At 21.9% G+C, this 19,498-nt stretch overlaps 1 protein-coding gene across 1 annotated transcript; it reads left to right on the top strand.

The window, feature by feature from the left end:
- Positions 1-1,213: 1,213 nt before the first annotated feature.
- Tsp74F (Tetraspanin 74F) lies at positions 1,214-19,498 on the top strand. Its single transcript, XM_065503924.1, has 6 exons — positions 1,214-1,401; positions 14,438-14,524; positions 14,590-14,781; positions 14,849-14,944; positions 15,018-15,314; positions 18,631-19,498. The coding sequence occupies exons 2-6, from the start codon at positions 14,447-14,449 to the stop codon at positions 18,676-18,678; spliced, it is 711 nt and encodes a 236-aa protein (XP_065359996.1). The 5' UTR covers positions 1,214-1,401; positions 14,438-14,446; the 3' UTR covers positions 18,679-19,498.

Here is a 19,498-nt window from a genome sequence, read left to right as displayed (position 1 = left end):
TTGTAAAGAGTGTCAAAAATACTCATAGATATTTGTTGTTTTCGTATTTTTAATGTTTTCTTAATGTGGTTGTTGTGCATTGTTGTTGAAACGTTAGCTGTGAACAAAGCTGGGCTTTGTTGGTAAAAATTATAAAAAACTAACAGACCAAACTGTTCCCACTGCTAGTTGGATGTTAAAGCTGAGAGTGAACGAACGGTTTTCTAAAAACGTAACGGATAAAAATTAAAAAAATTTCTTAAAGAAAAGAAAAAAAATTTAAGGTTTTTTTTATATAAAAAAAATTAGAAAAAGGTGTGTTTAAAAAATTTGAAATAAAATGTTAAGGTTTTGCTATGAAAGTGAAAGAAAAAGAAACCTTATATTTATAAAAAAAATTTAAGAAAAAAACCCACAAATTATGCAATATGTTGTTGTTGTAATATTTAACGAAAACAAGTTTTGAAAAATAAAGACAGTGTTTAAAAATATTTAACCTAAATTTTAAACAAAAAAAAAAACAAAAGTGATTAGGGAGAAATATTTTATAAATAAGAAAATTTTTAAACAAATTTTATATTTAGCAATATAAATAATTAAAAAAAAACTACTTTTTATGTATTAAAAAACAAAAAAAAAAAAAAGTTAAATGAATGTGTTTTTTTCTTTCTCCATTCAACACATAATTCTCATGCCAAAAAAAGAAAAAAAAAACTGAAAAAACAACAACAATAACATTAACATACTGGTTTTTTATTTGTTGGCTTCAAAAATATTCATCATACATTTTAAAAACAAAACAAAAGTCAAACTTGTTTAAAAATAAATCGTACCAAACAAAAGCAAAACAAAACTTAACTGTGTTCACAAGCAAAAACAACAACAAAATCATACATACAAAATTAAAACAATAACAACATACATAATTTTACAATAACAACAACAACAGCTACAAACCATAAATGTAAATAACAAAAAAAAAACTCCTCAGAATTCACTCGGTTTTTTGTTCAAACAATCGTACGAGCCTCCTTCACTATTTGATTCGTTTTAACAACAACAATCAAACAAACAAACAAACGAGTACAACACCTGCATAATAGAATAATAAATATAATAAAAACAACAACAACTACATACCCAACTAATTTACCATACATTTTTATTTCTACATACCACAACATATTACAACTACAATAATTTATTACATTTTTAGTGTCTGTCTCTTCCATCTCTCCTCTCACACTCGTGCTCTTGCTGTATGTAACTCGGGGAGCTTAGTGTTGTTGCTTTAATTTGGGGTTTTGGTGTAAGACGAGTGCGTGTGTTTGTCTACTTACTTTCGTGTGCTTGTGAGTTTTATTAAAAGCCGCCAAAATTGGTCGTCTTACGAAAACTTCATTTGTTTTAAGTGACCTCAGGGTAAGTGTTTGAAATAAAAATTTGTTAAAACATTTAATTTTATTTAGTTTATACAATTAATTTGAAAGTGTGTTCAAGGATTTAAAAACATATTTATAGCAATAGAAACAAATATATAGAGCAAAAAACCTTCTCAAACGAATTTGAAGGTTTAAAAACACTCGATTTTCTAATAAAATTAAATAAAAGTTTAAATTTTACAGCAAATTTAACTAAAAAAAAACAAAATTTCTTATTTTTAAAGAAATTAAAAATGAAATTTAAAAAATATTGTAATTAATTTGAAAGTTTTCAAGTTTTTCTTAAGGAAATTAAATAAAACCTAGATTTTTATAGAAAAATTTTAAAATTTTATTAGAAATTTAACATTAAATTAAAGAAAATATTAAATAAGTTCCAAAATATTTAAAAATATAACAAATATTAGCTCGCTAAACTTAACAATTCTTGAATTTTAGCAAAAATTTTAATTATAAATTAATTTTTTCAGGATTTTTATTACTTTACAAAAATCGTAAATAAATTAAAATTTAATTTTATTACATAAACTTTACAAATTCCTAAAGAATAAAAAAAAATCAATATTCGACTTTCAAAATTTTTTTTTTTTTTTACATTTTCTTTAAGTAAAATTATAAAAATAAGTTACTTTTGTTAGATTTTATCAAAAAAAATTATGTTTCTTTAATTTAGCTTATGTTCGAAAATTCGAACTTAATTTCGAAATTAAATTTTTAGCTTAGAAGAAGCTAAATTTTAATAAAGAAGCTCAATTTTAACAAATTCATCCAGAATAATTAAAAATTTCTTTAAATCTTAATGAATTTCAATGTTCGAATTTAATTTATTTTTCGAAATCCGGAAATTTTCATGAAAAATTTAAAGGAAAATCATTACAACAAGCTAGTTTTATTAAATTTTAAAGTTAAATATAGTTTTTAGCACATTTAGCTTAATTTCGAAAATTCGAACTTAATTTCGAAATTTAGTTATTTTTGCTTAGAACTCATTTTTAATACTTAATTTTAACAAATTCATCCAGAATAATTAAAAATTTCTTTAAATCTTAATGAATTTCAATGTTCGAATTTAATTTATTTTTCGAAATCCGTAAATTTTCATGAAAAATTTTAAGGAAAATCATTACAACTAGCTAGTTTTATTATATTTTAAAGCAAAATATGGTTTTTAACACATTTAGCTTAATTTCGAAAATTCGAAATTAATTTCGAAATTTAGTTATTTTTAATTCATAATTTTAACAAATTCATCAAAAAAAATTTAAAATTCCTTAAATCTTAATGAATTTCAATGTTCGAATTTAATTTATTTTTCGAAATCCGGAAATTTTCATGAAAAATTTTAAGAAAAATCATTACAACAAGCTAATTTTATTATATTTTAAAGCTAAATATGTTTTTTAACACATTTAGCTTATGTTCGAAAATTCGAACTTAATTTCGAATTTTTTTTTTTTTGCTTAGAACTTATTTTTAATTCATAATTTTAAAAATTCATCAAGAAAAATTATAATTTCGTTAAATCTTAATGAATTTCAATGTTCGAATTTAATTTATTTTTCGAAATCAGGAAATTTTCATGAAAAATTTAAAGGAAAATCATTACAACTAACTAATTTTATTAAATTTTAAAGCTAAATATGTTTTTTAACACATTAAGGTTAATTTCGAAAATTCGAAATTAATTTCGAATTTTTGTTTTATGTTGCTAAATCTATTTTAAGACTTTATTTTTGTAAATCGTGATTATTTTATTGAAATTTAAAAGAAAATACATTATTCTTGCTTTTCTGACCATGTTCGAAAATTCGAACTTAATTTCGAAATTCAGTTTTTGCGCCAAAAATTATTTTTAATGATTAATCTGCAAAAATATATATAAACAAAAGAAAAAAATTTCTTAATCTTACAAGTTTTTGATATTCCATATTGGAAATTTTTTTAAAAATTTTAATGTTCGAAAATTCAAAATTTCGAAATTTAGTTTTTTGCCCAGAAATTGTTTTTAATGCTTAATCTTTACAAAATTATATAAAGAAAATTTAAAAATATCTCAATTTGAACATATTTCTGATATTCGAAATTTTAAAACTTTTCGAAATTCCAAAATTTTTTATATATTTTCTAAAAAAATTTATAAAATCGTGATTATTTTATTTAAAATTACCAGAAAATACATTATTCTTGCTTTTCTGACCATGTTCGAAAATTCGAACTTAATTTCGAAATTTAGTTTTAGCGCCAAAAATTATTTTTAATGCTTAATCTTCAAAAATATATAAACAAACATTAAACATTTCTTAATTCTTGCAAGTTTTTGATATTCGAAATTGGTATTTTTTCAAAATTTTAATATTCGAAAATTCAAATATAATTTCGAAATTTATTTTTTTGTCTAGAAATTATTTTTTAATGCTTAATTTTTACTAATTTATAAAGAAAAATTAAAAATTTCTTAATTTTAACATATTTCTAATATTCGAAATTTTAAAACTTTTCGAAATTCCAAAATTTTTTATATATTTTCTAAAAAAAATTATAAATCGTGATTATTTTATTTAAAATTACAAGAAAATACAAAATTCCTGATTTTCCGACCATGTTCGAAAATTCAAACTTAATTTCGAAATTCAGTTTTTGCGCCAAAAATTATTTTTAATGATTAATCTTCAAAAATTTATAAACAAAAGTAAAAAATTTCTTAATCTTACAATTTTTTGATATACGAAATTGGAAATTTTTTCAAAATTTTAATATTCGAAAATTCAAAAAAAATTTCGAAATTTATTTTTTTGTCTAGAAATTATTTTTAATGCTTAATTTTTACGAATTTAAAAATTTCTTAATTTTAACATATTTCTGATATTCGAAATTTTAAAACTTTTCGAAATTCCAAAATTTTTTATATATTTTCTAAAAAAATGTATAAAATTGTGATTATTTTATTTAAAATTACAAGAAAATACATTATTCTAGATTTTCTGAGCATGTTCGAAAATTCGAACTTAATTTCGAAATTTAGTTTTTGCACCAAAAATTATTTTTAATGCTTAATCTTCAAAAATATATAAACAAACAATAAAAATTTCTTAATTTTTACAAGTTTCCGATGTTCGAAATTGGAAAATTTTGAATGAAAATCAAAAAAAAATATTTTCGAAATTTCGAACTTATTTTCGAAATTTATTTTTTTTGACCAAAATCGTTTTTAATGTTTATGATTTATATATTTAACAGAAAATTTTAAAATAACTCTTTTTTAATATGTTTTTCAATGTTCGAAAATTCAAAATTTTTCGAAATAATGAAATTTTGCTTGAAATTTAACAGGAAAATTACCAAAACTCTTTATTTTATTGTAATTAAGAAGTAAATAAGTGTTTTGTTATATTTGGCCTATGTCCGAAATTTCGAACTTAATTTCGATATTTAGTTTTTGACCTAAAAATTTTATTTAACGTATACTATTTAAAAAGAAATCAAGTAAATTTAAAAATTCATTGATTCTAATAAAGTTTTCTATGTTCGAAAGTTAAAAATTTTTCGAAATTGCAAAATTTTTTTTATTGTAATTTTTGTAGATTTTAGTTTAAGTTCGAAAATTCAAAAAATTCGAAAATAATTTCGAAATGTAATTTTTAGTCTAAAATTTATTTTCAATTCTAGTTTTTAACAATCTCATTAAATGGAACATGTTTTCATTTTTCAAAAATTAAAATGCTTTAACTCTTTACCACCTATTACATTGCAATGCTAGTGGGAACACAGCAACCTAAATTCAATTATTAATTCCTAAAACCTGGGAAATTCTCTAAAACCACTTTCAGTTTAACAGAAATTCCATTTTAAAATCAAATTAAATAAAAGTAACATGACTAATTCCACCCTTTTAACTTTAAACCATTTTGGGAATTTCTAACTTCCGCTTAATATCACTTACATTTTTTTTAAATTTATACGGTTTTGAAAAAAAAAACTACTTAATTTTGTCTTTGTGTTCTTTTTATTTCTTATTTAATAATTAAAAGTTTTTTGTGTCTATTTTTTTTTTGCAATTCATTATAATTTTTTTGTATTATTTATGGCTGTCAAGTGTCAAATGTAAGTAATTTTTAATTAATTGTGGCTGTTTATTAAGGGGGTAGAGTAAATACATCATGTTAACTAAATTTTATTTCAAAATATTGTCTAGGTTTAAGAATAATTATATTAATTAGTGACAAAAGTCTTTGAATATGAATAAAAAATAGAAACAACACAATTTAATCATTTGTTTGAGTCTCAGGGTAAACCAAATTTCAATTTCACTTTAAAAACATTGTGGTTTGGAGGGTAACCAAAACAATTGTATTTATTCTTAACCATGAAAAGCTAATTGAAAATTTTTCGCAATCAGTTTGAAAAAAAGCTTTCAGTTTCTATTAAGGCTGTTGAAAAGTGTTGACTATTGTGGTTTATATACAAAAAAGCATCAGATTCATATTAAAAATAGCATTTTAATAAGATTTCGTTTTTTAAGGGCGTGCCAAAAATCTTAATTCTGCCTTGATTTCATAATTTCTTAATAAATTTTAAGAATTTTTTTTGAAAAACTGCAAAAATAATAAAATTATTCCAAAATTTTAATTCTGTGTTTATTATGAGAATTCCCAAACAAATTTTAAAAATTCCCAAAAATGGGGATTTTATAAAATTTCCTGGGATAGGCTTTAAATCATAACTGTAAAGTTTTTTGAGTTATTTTCATTATATTAAGCATTTTTTGCCATAATCCCAGAATTCCCAAATACATTTTAAAAATTTCCAAAAATGGGGATGTTATAAAATTGTCTGGGATAAGTTTTAAATCATATGTGTGATGTTTTTTAAGACTTATTCATTATTTTAAGCAGTTTTCGCTATAATCCCAGAATTCCCAAATACATTTTAAAAATTTCCAAAAATGGGGATTTTATAAAATTTACTGGGATAAGCTTTTAATCATATGTGTGATGTTTTTTGAGATATATTAATTATATTAATCAATTTTTGCTAAAATCCCAGAATTCCCAAACAAATTTAAAAAATTTCCAAAAAAAGGGATTTTATAAAATTGTCTGGGATAAATATAAAATCATTACTGTGATGATTTCTGAGACTTTTTCATTATTTTAAGCAGTTTTCGCCATAATCCCAGAATTCCCAAATACATTTTAAAAATTCCCAAAAATGGGGATGTTATAAAACTTTCTGGGATCAGTATAAAATCATTAATGTGATGTTTTTTGAGACATTTTAAATATATTAAGTAGTTTTCGCCATAATCCCTGAATTCCCAAACAAATTTAAAAAATTTCCAAAAATGGGAATTTCCAAAATGAGATTTTCTAGAAATTTTACAATAATGTTTAAATTTGTAAGTAAAAACGCTGCATGGCTCACACTCTTCATAGATCATGTAACTGTCTCTCTTTTAGAGAGGCAGAGAGAGAGTTGTTATGTAGCTGTAGTAAAGCTTTTTGAGCATGCGCAACAACTAATACCATTTTGAACCCAGGTATTACGTATTTAATTGAAACTAAAAGTAAAATCTGATAAAATGGAAACAGCTAAATTATAGACAAATGTCTAAACATTTAATAATTATAATGATAAATTATTGTTGGCTTTGGTGGTAGATACTCGTAGATAGAGTAGAGTGGAGTAGAGCCAAAGCAAACAATTGCGGTTGGCTTTAAAGTATAGACCAAAAAACTCTATGACTGCAGCAAGTATTTATAGCTTGGAATGTGGGTCATGGTTAAATGTACTTAATGTTTTTAATACCTAGTACATTGTAGCCAAGCTAAAATACTGGCTTAAATGCGCAAAGAGTTACTTACTGATAAAACTAACACAAAGTACTCAAAGATAAATAGATAGCCACAAAATCAAATATTTGTGGTTTTAAAAAAAGAATAACAAATATTTGTAATTTTTTTACTCAATTTGTGTGTTAAACTCTTTAAAAGATGTTGTTTTAAAGATGAACAATCACTTTTTTGTAAGCCCCTGAGTTGTTTTTTTTAAGTGTTAAATTTTGAAGGTGTTTGTGAGGTGGTGGGTGTTGTTTCAACAAATTTACAAATAAATAAAATTCTTTTGAAACAAAAATTTAACACCTGTTTTTTTATAAGAAATTTAAACAATAAATTATTTCACTTGTAAACTGTTTTCTGCACAATCCCCCCCCCCCCCTTTAAACCCCATTTCAAAACACATCTTGAAAAAATTAAACAATTAAATTCATTGACTTTAGAAAAATGGATTTTTTGTTCACAGATTTGTTCATTAGATTGAAAATAAATTCAATGAAGCAAAAAATGCATGATAATAAATTTTCAAAAATTTGTCAAGAGATAAAAAATTAAAACCGACAAGCTGAATACTTTGCAAATTACATGTAAATCACTTGAATTTAATGAAGCCTTTGAAATATTGTTTTCAAAAAAAAATTCAAAATTAATTGTGGATATTTTCTAAACTATTAGGCATATTGAAAAATAATGTTAAACATAATTGAACAGCAGGTCTTAGAATTTTAAAAAACTCAAATTTTAAACAACCTGTTTTTTTTGAATTTGTAACCTTTTTTGAAAGTAGATTTTGAAATAAATAAAAATATGCTAACAATACTTAAATATCTCTTTTAATTCAAAAGTTATTTAAGTTTGAATTTGAAAACTTGTTCATTTTAAACTTGACTTTATTTCGATTTTTTTAAATAACTTAAATATTATTTAAAGAAAAATTTAGCTAAAAATTGTTTGAGATACCCAAGAACTTTACTAATAATTCAGTGAAAATTTCTTTCAATTTTCTTAAACCAATTAATTATGAAAAATTTTCAAAGTAAAAATTTTAAAATAAAAAAAAATTTATTTTTGCAGAAATTAAAAAAATAATGTTCTAAATTTGATTAATTGTGACCCACATTTGAAAGTACTTATTGAAATAAACAAAAGTGTGCCAACAGTACTTAAATATCTCTTATAGTTCAAAAGTTATTTAAGTTTGAAAACTTTTTCATTTTAAACTTGACTTTATTTAGATTTTTTTAAATAACTTAAATACTATTTAAAGGAAAATTTAGCTAAACATTGTTTGAGGTAGCCAAGAACTTTATTAATAATTCAGTGAAAAATTCTTTCAATTATCTTAAACCAATTAATTATGAAAAATTTTCAAAGTAAAAATTTTCAAATAAAAAAAAATTTATTTTTGCAGAAATTAAAAAAAAAAATGTTCTAAATTTGATTAGTTGTGACTCACGTTTGAAAGTACTTATTGAAATAAACATAAGTGTGCCAACAGTACTTAAATATCTCTTTTAATTCAAAAGTTATTTAAGTTTGAATTTGAAAACTTTTTTCATTTTAAATTTGACTTTATTTAGATTTTTTTAAATAACTTAAATATTATTTAAAGAAAAATTTAGCTAAAAATTGTTTGAGGTAGCCAAGAACTTTATTAATAATTCAGTGAAAAATTCTTGCAATTATCTTAAACCAATTAATTATGAAAAATTTTCAAAAACTAAATTTTAAAATAAAAAAAAAATTATTTTTGCAGAAATTAAAAAAATAATGTTCTAAATTTGATTAATTGTGACCCACATTTGAAAGTACTTATTGAAATAAACAAAAGTGTGCCAACAGTACTTAAATATCTCTTTTAATTCAAAAGTTATTTAAGTTTGAATTTGAAAACTTTTTCATTTTAAATTTTACTTTATTTAGATTTTTTTAAATAACTTAAATATTATTTAAAGGAAAATTTAGCTAAAAATAGTTTGAGATAGCCAAGAACTTTACCAATAATTCAGTGAAAATTTCTTTCAATTTTCTTAAACCAGTTAATTATGAAAAATTCTCAAAATAAAAATTTTCAAATGAAAAAAAAATTATTTTTAAAGAAAATAAAAAAAATAATATTATAAATTGGTTTAACTGTGATGTAGTTTTGAATGTACTCATTGAAATAAATAGAAATATCTTAACAGTACTTAAATATCTCTTTTAATTCAAAAGTTATTTAAGTTTGAATTTGAAAACTTTTTCATTTTAAACAACTTTTTCTTTAAATAACTTAAATATTATTTAAAGGAAAATTTAGCTAAAAATAGTTTGAGATAGCCAAGAACTTTACTAATAATTCAGTTAAAATTTCTTTCAATTTTCTTAAACCAATTAATTATGAAAAATTCTCAAAGTAAAAATTTTCAAATGAAAAAAAAAATATTTTTGCAGAAATTAAAAAAATAATGTTCTAAATTTTATTAATTGTGACCCACATTTGAAAGTACTTATTGAAATAAACAAAAGTGTGCCAACAGTACTTAAATATCTCTTTTAATTCAAAAGTTATTTAAGTTTGAATTTGAAAACTTTTTTCATTTTAAACTTGACTTTATTTAGATTTTTTAAAATAACTTAAATATTATTTAAAGGAAAATTTAGCTAAACATTTTTTGAGATAGCCAAGAACTTTATTAATAATTCAGTGAAAATTTCTTTCAATTATCTTAAACCAATTAATTATGAAAAATGTTCAAAGTAAAAATTTTAAAATGAAAAAAATTTATTTTTGCAGAAATTAAAAAAATAATGTTCTAAATTTGATTAATTGTGACTCACGTTTGAAAGTACTTATTGAAATAAACAAAAGTGTGCCAACAGTACTTAAATATCTCTTTTAATTCAAAAGTTATTTAAGTTTGAATTTGAAAACTTTTTCATTTTAAACTTGACTTTATTCAGATTTTTTTAAATAACTTAAATATTATTTAAAGGAAAATTTAGCTAAAAATTGTTTGAGATAGCCAAGAACTTTATTAATAATTCAGTGAAAAATTCTTGCAATTATCTTAAACCAATTAATTATGAAAAATTTTCAAAAACTAAATTTTAAAATAAAAAAAAAATTATTTTTGCAGAAATTAAAAAAAATGTTCTAAATTTGATTAATTGTGACCCACATTTGAAAGTACTTATTGAAGTAAACAAAAGTGTGCCAACAGTACTTAAATATCTCTTTTAATTCAAAAGTTATTTAAGTTTGAATTTGAAAACTTTTTCATTTTAAACTTGACTTTATTCAGATTTTTTTAAATAACTTAAATATTATTTAAAGGAAAATTTAGCTAAAAATTGTTTGAGATAGCCAAGAACTTTATTAATAATTCAGTGAAAATTTCTTTCAATTATCTTAAACCACTTAATTATGAAAAATTCTCAAAGTAAAAATTTTCAAATGAAAAAATTTATTTTTGCAGAAATTAAAAAAAAAATGTTCTAAATTTGATTAATTGTAACTCACGTTTGAAAGTACTTATTGAAGTAAACAAAAGTGTGCCAACAGTACTTCAATATCTTTTTTAGTTTAAAAGTTATTTAAGTTTGAATTTGAAAACTTTTTCATTTTAAACTTGACTTTATTTAGATTTTTTTAAATAACTTAAATATTATTTAAAGGAAAATTTTTCTAAAAAATTGCTGAGATAGCTAATAACTTTATTAACAATTCAGTAGAAGTTTCGTTTAATTATCTCTAGCCTAACAATTATGAAAAATTTTCAAAAATAAAATATTGAAAAAAAAAATCTTCGACAAAATTTGTAATATTTTAGTTTTTCTTCAAAAGTCTTTTATGAATTTTCAAATAATTATATATTTTATATATAAATGAAAAGAAGATACAATTAGCTTTACAATGATGTATAATATGTCTAATGTTTCTTTGCAAGATTTCAAAATAAATTAGTGCAAAGTAGACACTGGCTCAAATTTGTGACTTTACAATTTACCGTTTTTTTTTAAACAATTCTTCTATGAATTTCTAAATGATAAAAGTTTGTTAACATTTTTCAAAAGAAGACATAACTGCGTTATATTCACATAAAATATGTCCAATCTCACCACTTAGGTTTTTGACATTTGAGTTAGGTATTTGACAGAAGAGTTTCAATAATTTTTCAGGCTTTTAAGACTTTAATATAGGTTTTTTTATGAAATGTGAGTCATTTAATTACTCATTAAAACAGGCTACCTTAAACATTTTTGAATTCTTTTAATCACTTATGTTAAAATCATTTTATAATTAATAATAAATATAACAATTTTTCATGGAATTTAGTCATACGTTAGTATGACTAATAACGTATCTAAACGTCACATAATATTAACTACTTAATATTGAAGATTTTATAATGGAAACTAAAGTATTTTTTTAAACAAATATTTCTCATAATTAATTTAGTATGATTAACTAATGTCATACTTAAATCATTTATTAAAATAAATTCCCACACTTTGTTTTAATTTAAATAACAAATTCTCATTTCCCACCCTATTATAACTTTACATGTAATTGCTATGTAAATTAATAACAATAATTAAGAAAAATCTAGAGAAAAATATTCAAAACTACAGCTAAAAATTTATTTAAGACGAGATCAACGTTTTTTTTTTTTTTTTGTTAAAAAAAATAATTAAATTTCATCTATTGTATAAACAAACCCCAACAGCCGTAAAATTTATAGTCTATTATTCTATTAACTATTATTATTTGCAACTATTGACTGACGAAAATTACTTTTTAAGTAATTTGAAATCTTTTTTTTAAAAAAACAAAAAATTCATAGACAATTAACTTAAAACGCTCAAGGTTAGTTATGGGGAGGGGGATACTGGTTTTTTAAGGGAAATAAATTTTGATTTGAATCACACAAGTCATGTCATGTCCCTCAATAATTTGTGTTTTTTTTTTAAAGATTTACATTCGATTTTGATTTCGTTTGTGTTGTTTGAATTAAATGCAGTAATATAATTGTTAATGATTTTAGGTTTTTTATTTATTATTTCTATAGGAAATAAATTGTGTTGCTTTAATTATAGCAATAAACATGATTTATAATGTTTAAATGAATTACCAACCGGTTTCAACTCAAAACTGTAGAAAACCAATTCAATTATGAATAGGGAAGAAAAACTGTAAAGGCACAAATTTGTGCCAGTTTACCGCATGATGTCTAATTTAAGCCCTTTAATTTTGAAATGTGACAAAGAAAAATTAGACATATTCTACATCATTGTAAAGGTAATTGTGTCTTCTTTTTATTAATAAATAAAATATATAATTATTTGAAAATATATAGAAGACTTTTGTAGAAAAAAAAAATAAATTTAAAAAATTTTCAAAAATTTTGCCAAGGATTTACTTTACCGCTTCCATTAATATGACATGCAGATAGAGAAGTTAGATATATTTTATGTCAATATAACGACAATTATGTCTTCTTTTTAAAACTGTATAAAAAGTTTTATTATTTAAAAATTCATAAAAGACTTGTTAACAAAAACTGAAATTATAAAGGCACAATTTTGAGACAATTTACCGCATGATGTGTACATTGCGCCCATTCATTTTGAAATCTTGCAAAGAAATGTTAGGCATATTATACATCATTGTAAAGCTAATTGTGTCTTCTTTTCATTTATAAATAAACTATATAATTATTTGAAAATTCTTAAAAGACTTTTGAAGAAAAACTAAAATATTACAAATTTTTCCGAGAATTTTTTTTTTTTTTAAATTTAGTTTTTGATAAATTTTCATAATTGTTAGGCTTGAGATAATTGAAAGAAACTTTCTGTGAATTATTACTGAAGTTATTGGCTATCTCAGGAATTTTTTAGAAAAATTCTACTTTAAATAATATTTAAGTTATTTAAAACAATTTAAATAAAGTCAAGTTTAAAATGAAAAAGTTTTCAAATTCAAACTTAAATAACTTTTGAACTAAACAAGATATTGAGGTACTTTTAAGATATTTTTATTTATTTCAATGAGAACATTTAAAATTGTATCAAAATTAAACCAATTTAGATTATTATTTTTTTTTTAATTTTCTGAAAAATTTTTTTCATTTTAAAATTTTATTTTTGAAGATTTTTCTAAATTAATTGGCTTATGATAATTGAAGAAAATTTTCACTGAATTACTACTAAAGTTATTAGCTATCTCAGGAATTTTTTAGAAAAATTCTACTTTAAATAATATTTAAGTTATTTAAAAAAATCTAAATAAAGTCAAGTGAAAAATTAAAAAGTTTTTAAATTTAAACTTAAATAACTTTTGAACTAAACAAGATATTTAAGTACTTTTAAGATATTTTTATTTATTTCAATGAGTACATACAAAACTGAATTACAATTAAACAAATTTAGAGTATATTTTTTTTTAAATTTCTGCAAAAAAATTATTTCATTTTAAAATTTTATTTTTGAAGATTTTTCATAATTAATTGGCTTATGATAATTGAAGGAAATTTGTACTGAATTACTGCTAAAGTTCTTGGCTATCTCAGGAATTTTTTAGAAAAATTCTACTTTAAATAATATTTAAGTTATTTAAAAAAATCTAAATAAAGTCAAGTGAAAAATTAAAAAGTTTTCAAATTTAAACTTAAATAACTTTTGAACTAAACAAGATATTTAAGTACTTTTAAGATAGTTTTATTTATTTCAATGAGTACATTCAAAACTGAATCACAATTAAACCAATTTAGAATATATTTTTTTTAAATTTCTGCAAAAAAATTATTTCATTTTAAAATTTTATTTTTGAAGATTTTTCTAAATTAATTGGCTTATGATAATTGAAGGAAATTTGTACTGAATTACTGCTAAAGTTCTTGGCTATCTCAGGAATTTTTTAGAAAAATTCTACTATAATTAATATTTAAGTTATTTAAAAAATCTAAATAATGTCATGTTTAAAATGAAAAAGTTTTCAAATTTAAACTTAAATAACTTTTGAACTGTAAGAGATATTTAAGTACTTTTAAGATATTTTTATTTATTTCAATAGCTACTTTCAAAAATGGTAACAAAATTAAAAAAATATTACAAAATTTTAATTTTAGCTTGACTTTGCTATTGTAGCTTAGTATTTGTATTAATTCTCGTTAAAAATCGAATTTTTTCTCTTTTTTTTAGGACGACGACATGGGTTTCGGTTCACGCATGGACTGCTGCGGGCAGTTTGTCAAATACAGTCTATTTGTTTCGAATTTTATTATATTTGTAAGTAATTTTTTTTAATTTTTAAAAAAATCTTTAATAAATTCTTTTAAAACCAACTTTATTAGGTGGGCGGTGCTACTGTATTTTGTTTAAGTTTATGGACCCTGGTCGATCGTAGTTTTATGAATGAATTATTGGGCACAAATCTATTTTCGGGAGCTGTTTATGTTCTGCTGGTGACATCGGTGGCCATATGTCTTTTGTCATTCCTGGGTTGTGTGGGGGCGGGCAAGGAGGTTAAATGTCTACTGTTAACGGTAATTTTTAATTTTTTAAAGAAATAACATCTTAAGTTTAATTTAATTAATTTAATTCCTTCCCCAGTACTTTATTATTGTGGCCCTGGTGTTTGTCACCATGTTAATAGGCGGCATTTTGGGTTATGTGTTCAGAGAGCGAGTACAACAGACCATGAGACAGGTTTGATTCTTGTTTTTTTCCTTCCTTAAATTCTTATCATAAATGTTCTTGTATTATTTTATTTATCTCCCAGGAAATGCGCTCTACTATGGCTTTATATGGCAGCCGTCGTGATATCACCCAGGCCTGGGATCAGACCCAAGAACGTCTCCAGTGCTGTGGTGTTGATACCTGGCATGATTGGAATCGTTTTGGTCCCATTCCCGAGTCCTGTTGTCAGGAGATCTTTGGGGGCCAACGCAAAGAGTGCACCATCTTCCCCACCATCACGAATTTGTACAGTCAGGGTTGCTTGTATGTGACATCGAATTTCATCAGAGATCATGCGGCCATAATTGGGGGCACTTCGATAGCGGTGGCCATTATAATGGTAAGTTGTGGTGTATTTTGGATTTGGGGGTAACGGGGTTAATTAATTATAAGGTAGAATAGATTTAGACATCAGTATTAAAAGTGAATTAAGTGATTAATTTTAAAAAGTAACTGGTTACTTTTAATAAGTAACCATACAATCAAGCATTTAATTTGAATGTTATCAATTTTTTTCTTAACTATCTGTAAATTTGAATATATTTGACGAAAAATTATTCGGTTACTTGGTAAAAGTAACCACTTCAAATCAAAATGTAAATTTTGATCCAAAACAATTTTTAATTCCTTATCTGTAATTTTGTATATATTTGATGGTTATTTTAAAAATTATTCGGTTACTCTGTAAAAGTAACCACTTTATTTATGGCTACTTTTCAATTTATCAAAATGTTATGAAGGAATTAGTTCTAAAATTTGCATGGTTACTTCAAAAACTTACTTTTCAAAGTAACCACAGTAAATTTGTATGTATTTGACGGTTATTTTAAAAATTATTCGGTTACTTTCTAAAAGTAACCACTTTATATAAGGCTACATTTCTATTTATAAAAATTTTTTAACTAAATTATTTCTAAAATGTACATGGTTACTTAAAAAACTTAGCGGTTACTTTTCAAAGTAACCATTAACATTTTCTAAATTAAAATTTAGCCACATTTAATTTTGTATTACGAAAATTTCCAGTTAAAATTTGGGTTTATTATTTTGACGATTACTTTTCTAATTATTTGGTTACTTTTGAAAAGTAACCATCTAATTTAATTCTAAATTTCAATTTTTTTTACAAGTTTTTATAAAATTGTTTTTAAATTAAAAATTTTATAAGAAATTTAAGAAAGTAATCGATTACTTTTTAAAAGTAGTCGGATACTTTTTTAAAGTAACCGTTTTATTTTCATGTAAAATTTTATTTTACAAGAAGTTTGATTAATTCCCAAGTTTTCCAATGAAAAGTTATCAAATTTTTCTTATTTTGTAACGAATAATTTTCAAAGTAATCGATTACTTCCGAAAGTAACCACAAAATTTTAAATATTTTTTTTTAATTTTTTTAACAAATTCGAATGCATTTTAAATTTTGGCTTATAATGAAAAAAGTAATCGATTACTTTATAAAAGTAGTCGGTTACTTTTTTAAGTAACCGTTTTATTTTCTTGTCAAATTAAATTTTACATAGTTTTTTAATTAATCAAGAAGATTTCCATCTTAAAGGAATTTAATTTTTGCTATTTTTTAAAAGTAATCGGTTAGTTTTTTAGAAGTAACCATTTTAGTTTCTTGTAAAATTTAATTTTAAATAGTTTTTTAAGTGATTTATAAGTTTTCCAATGTAAATGAAACTCTTTTTATTATTCTCATTAATTTTGGATAATATTGAAAAAAGTAATCGATTACTTTTTTAAAGTAGTCGTTTACTTTATTAAAGTAACCATTTGCAAATTAAATTTTAAACCATTTTTTTATTAATTCATAAGTTTGCCATCGTAAACTAATTTTTCTTATTTTGTAAAAGTAATCGGTTACTTTTTAAAAGCAGGCGGTTACTTTTTTAAAGTAACCATATTATTTTCTTGTAAAATTTAATTTTAAATAGTTTTTAATTCCGAAGATTTTCTACGTAAAGAAAGTTAATTATTTTTATATTTAAATAGTAATAGGTTCCTTTTTGAAAGTAACCGTTTAATTTTCCTTTCAAATTTTATTTTTAACAGTTTATAATTAATTTAACAGTTTTTGAACGTAAAGGAATTTAATTTTCCTTTATTTGTAATGAGTATTTATAAAGTAATCGATTACTTTTGAAAAGTAACCATTTAATTTTCTTATCAAATTTAATCTTAAATAGTTTTTTAATTAATTCCCAAGTTTTCCAATGCAAAATCATTAAATTTTTCTCATTTTGTAAAAGTAATCGGTTACTTTTTAAAAGTAACCATTTTATTTTCTTGTAAAATTTCATTTTAAACAGTTTTTCTATTAATTCCTTAGTTTTCTCTCTTAAAGAAATTAATTTTTTCTTATTTTGTAAAAGTAACCGGTTACTTTTTAAAAATAACCGTTTTGTTTTCCTTTAAAATTTTATTTTAATTAGTTTTTTAATTAATTTAGAAGTTTTTCAGCGTAAAGGAATTTAATTTTCCTTATTTTGTAACGAATATTTATAAAGTAATCGGTTACTTTTGAAAAGTAACCGTTTTATTTTGTTGTAAAATATAATTTTAAATAGTTTTTTAATTAATTCCCAAGTTTTCCAATGCAAAATCATTAAATTTTTCTCATTTTGTAAAAGTAATCGGTTACTTTTTAAAAGTAACCATTTTATTTTCTTGTAAAATTTCATTTTAAACAGTTTTTCTATTAATTCCTTAGTTTTCTCTCTTAAAGAAATTAATTTTTTCTTATTTTGTAAAAGTAACCGGTTACTATTTAAAAATAACCGTTTTGTTTTCCTTTAAAATTTTATTTTAATTTGTTTTTTAATTAATTTAACAGTTTTTCAACGTAAAGGAATTTAATTTTCCTTATTGTTTAATGGATATTTATAAAGTAATCGATTACTTTTGAAAAGTAACCATTTAATTTTCTTGGCAAATTTAATTTTAAATAGTTTTTTAATTAATTCCCAAGTTTTCCAATGAAAAGTTATAAAATTTTTCTTATTTTGTAAAAGTAATCGGTTACATTTTAAAAGTAACCGTTTTAATTTCTCATCAAATTTTATTTGATGCGCATTTTTAATTAACTCACAAGTTATCCAATGTAATGGTATTAAATTTTTCTTATTTTGTAACGAATATTTATAAAGTAATCGATTACTTTTGAAATTTTAATCGCTTTATAGAAAACTTTATGCATTTTAAATTTTGAACAAAATTTAAAAGTAATCTGTTAATTTTTAAAAGTAATCGGTTACTTTTTAAAAGTAATCGGTTACTTTTTAAAAGTAATCGGTTACTTTTTAAAAGTAATCGGTTACTTTTTAAAAGTAATCGGTTACTTTTTAAAAGTAATCGGTTACTTTTTAAAAGTAATCGGTTACTTTTTAAAAGTAATCGGTTACTTTTTAAAAGTAATCGGTTACTTTTTAAAAGTAATCGGTTACTTTTTAAAAGTAATCGGTTACTTTTTAAAAGTAATCGGTTACTTTTTAAAAGTAATCGGTTACTTTTTAAAAGTAATCGGTTACTTTTTAAAAGTAATCGGTTACTTTTTAAAAAAAAAAAAATATTTTTTATAATGTTATAAAAAAGTAATCGTTTATTTTTTTATGTTTCTTAATTAGTTTTTATAATTTATTTTTCTCTTTTTTCAGATTTTCGGCATGGTCTTCTCTTGTCTTCTATTTAACATGATTGAATAGTCAAGATTTAAGGAATTTTATTGCTCTTTCACAGGTTAAACCTTCTTAAAAATACGAGTATATTTTTTATTTGTAAAAAAATTTGTGTTAATTTTGTAAAAAAAACATTGCAAGAAAAAAATAGTTAAAAAACTATAAGAAAAAAAACTTATTATCTGTAAAATAGCTTATAAAAGTAAAGACAGGTTTGGTTTAAGGTCAGCAGCTATCAAACATTAAATGGTCAAAGTCAGCAGTCATGTCTTGACTAGGGTTAGACATGTAATGTTACAAGTAAGCAGCTTAGCTTACCATAAGCAAGATATGATTTTTAGCTATATCTGTCTTTTTTATTGTCACATTTTATGTTAAGTTTGTCTAAAAATTTATAAAGTTTATTAATTGTTTTTTTTGTTTTTGTACAAAAAAAGAGCCTTAAAACTCAAAAAAATCTATGTAAATTCATGAAAAAGAATGGAATTTTTTTTTTAACAAAATTATATTAAAGTATTATACATAATTTGTTCATTTTACTTAAGCTATCATTTGTTCTTTATATTATTATCATGCATATATATAGTAGATATAATTTAACTGTTATATCGTGTAAGTAAAATTTGTTTATTTTTATAAATTTCATATCATTTTCAAATGTTTGTTTAATTATTTGTTTAAAATTGTTTCAAAATAAAAAAGTTTTAGTTTTAAGTTTTAAATTTAGTTTAAGCAAATTCAAAAATAGTTTTTAAATAAAAATTTGTTATCCTAAAAATTAAAAAAGAAAAACGTTTCCAATAAAGAAAAACAAAAATTTAAATTTTTTAAAAAATTTGAAAACCAA

Source organism: Calliphora vicina, chromosome 3 (assembly GCF_958450345.1).
Source record: "Calliphora vicina chromosome 3, idCalVici1.1, whole genome shotgun sequence".
Taxonomy (NCBI): Eukaryota; Metazoa; Arthropoda; class Insecta; order Diptera; family Calliphoridae; genus Calliphora; species Calliphora vicina.
This window is presented reverse-complemented; position numbering and strand designations above follow the sequence as displayed.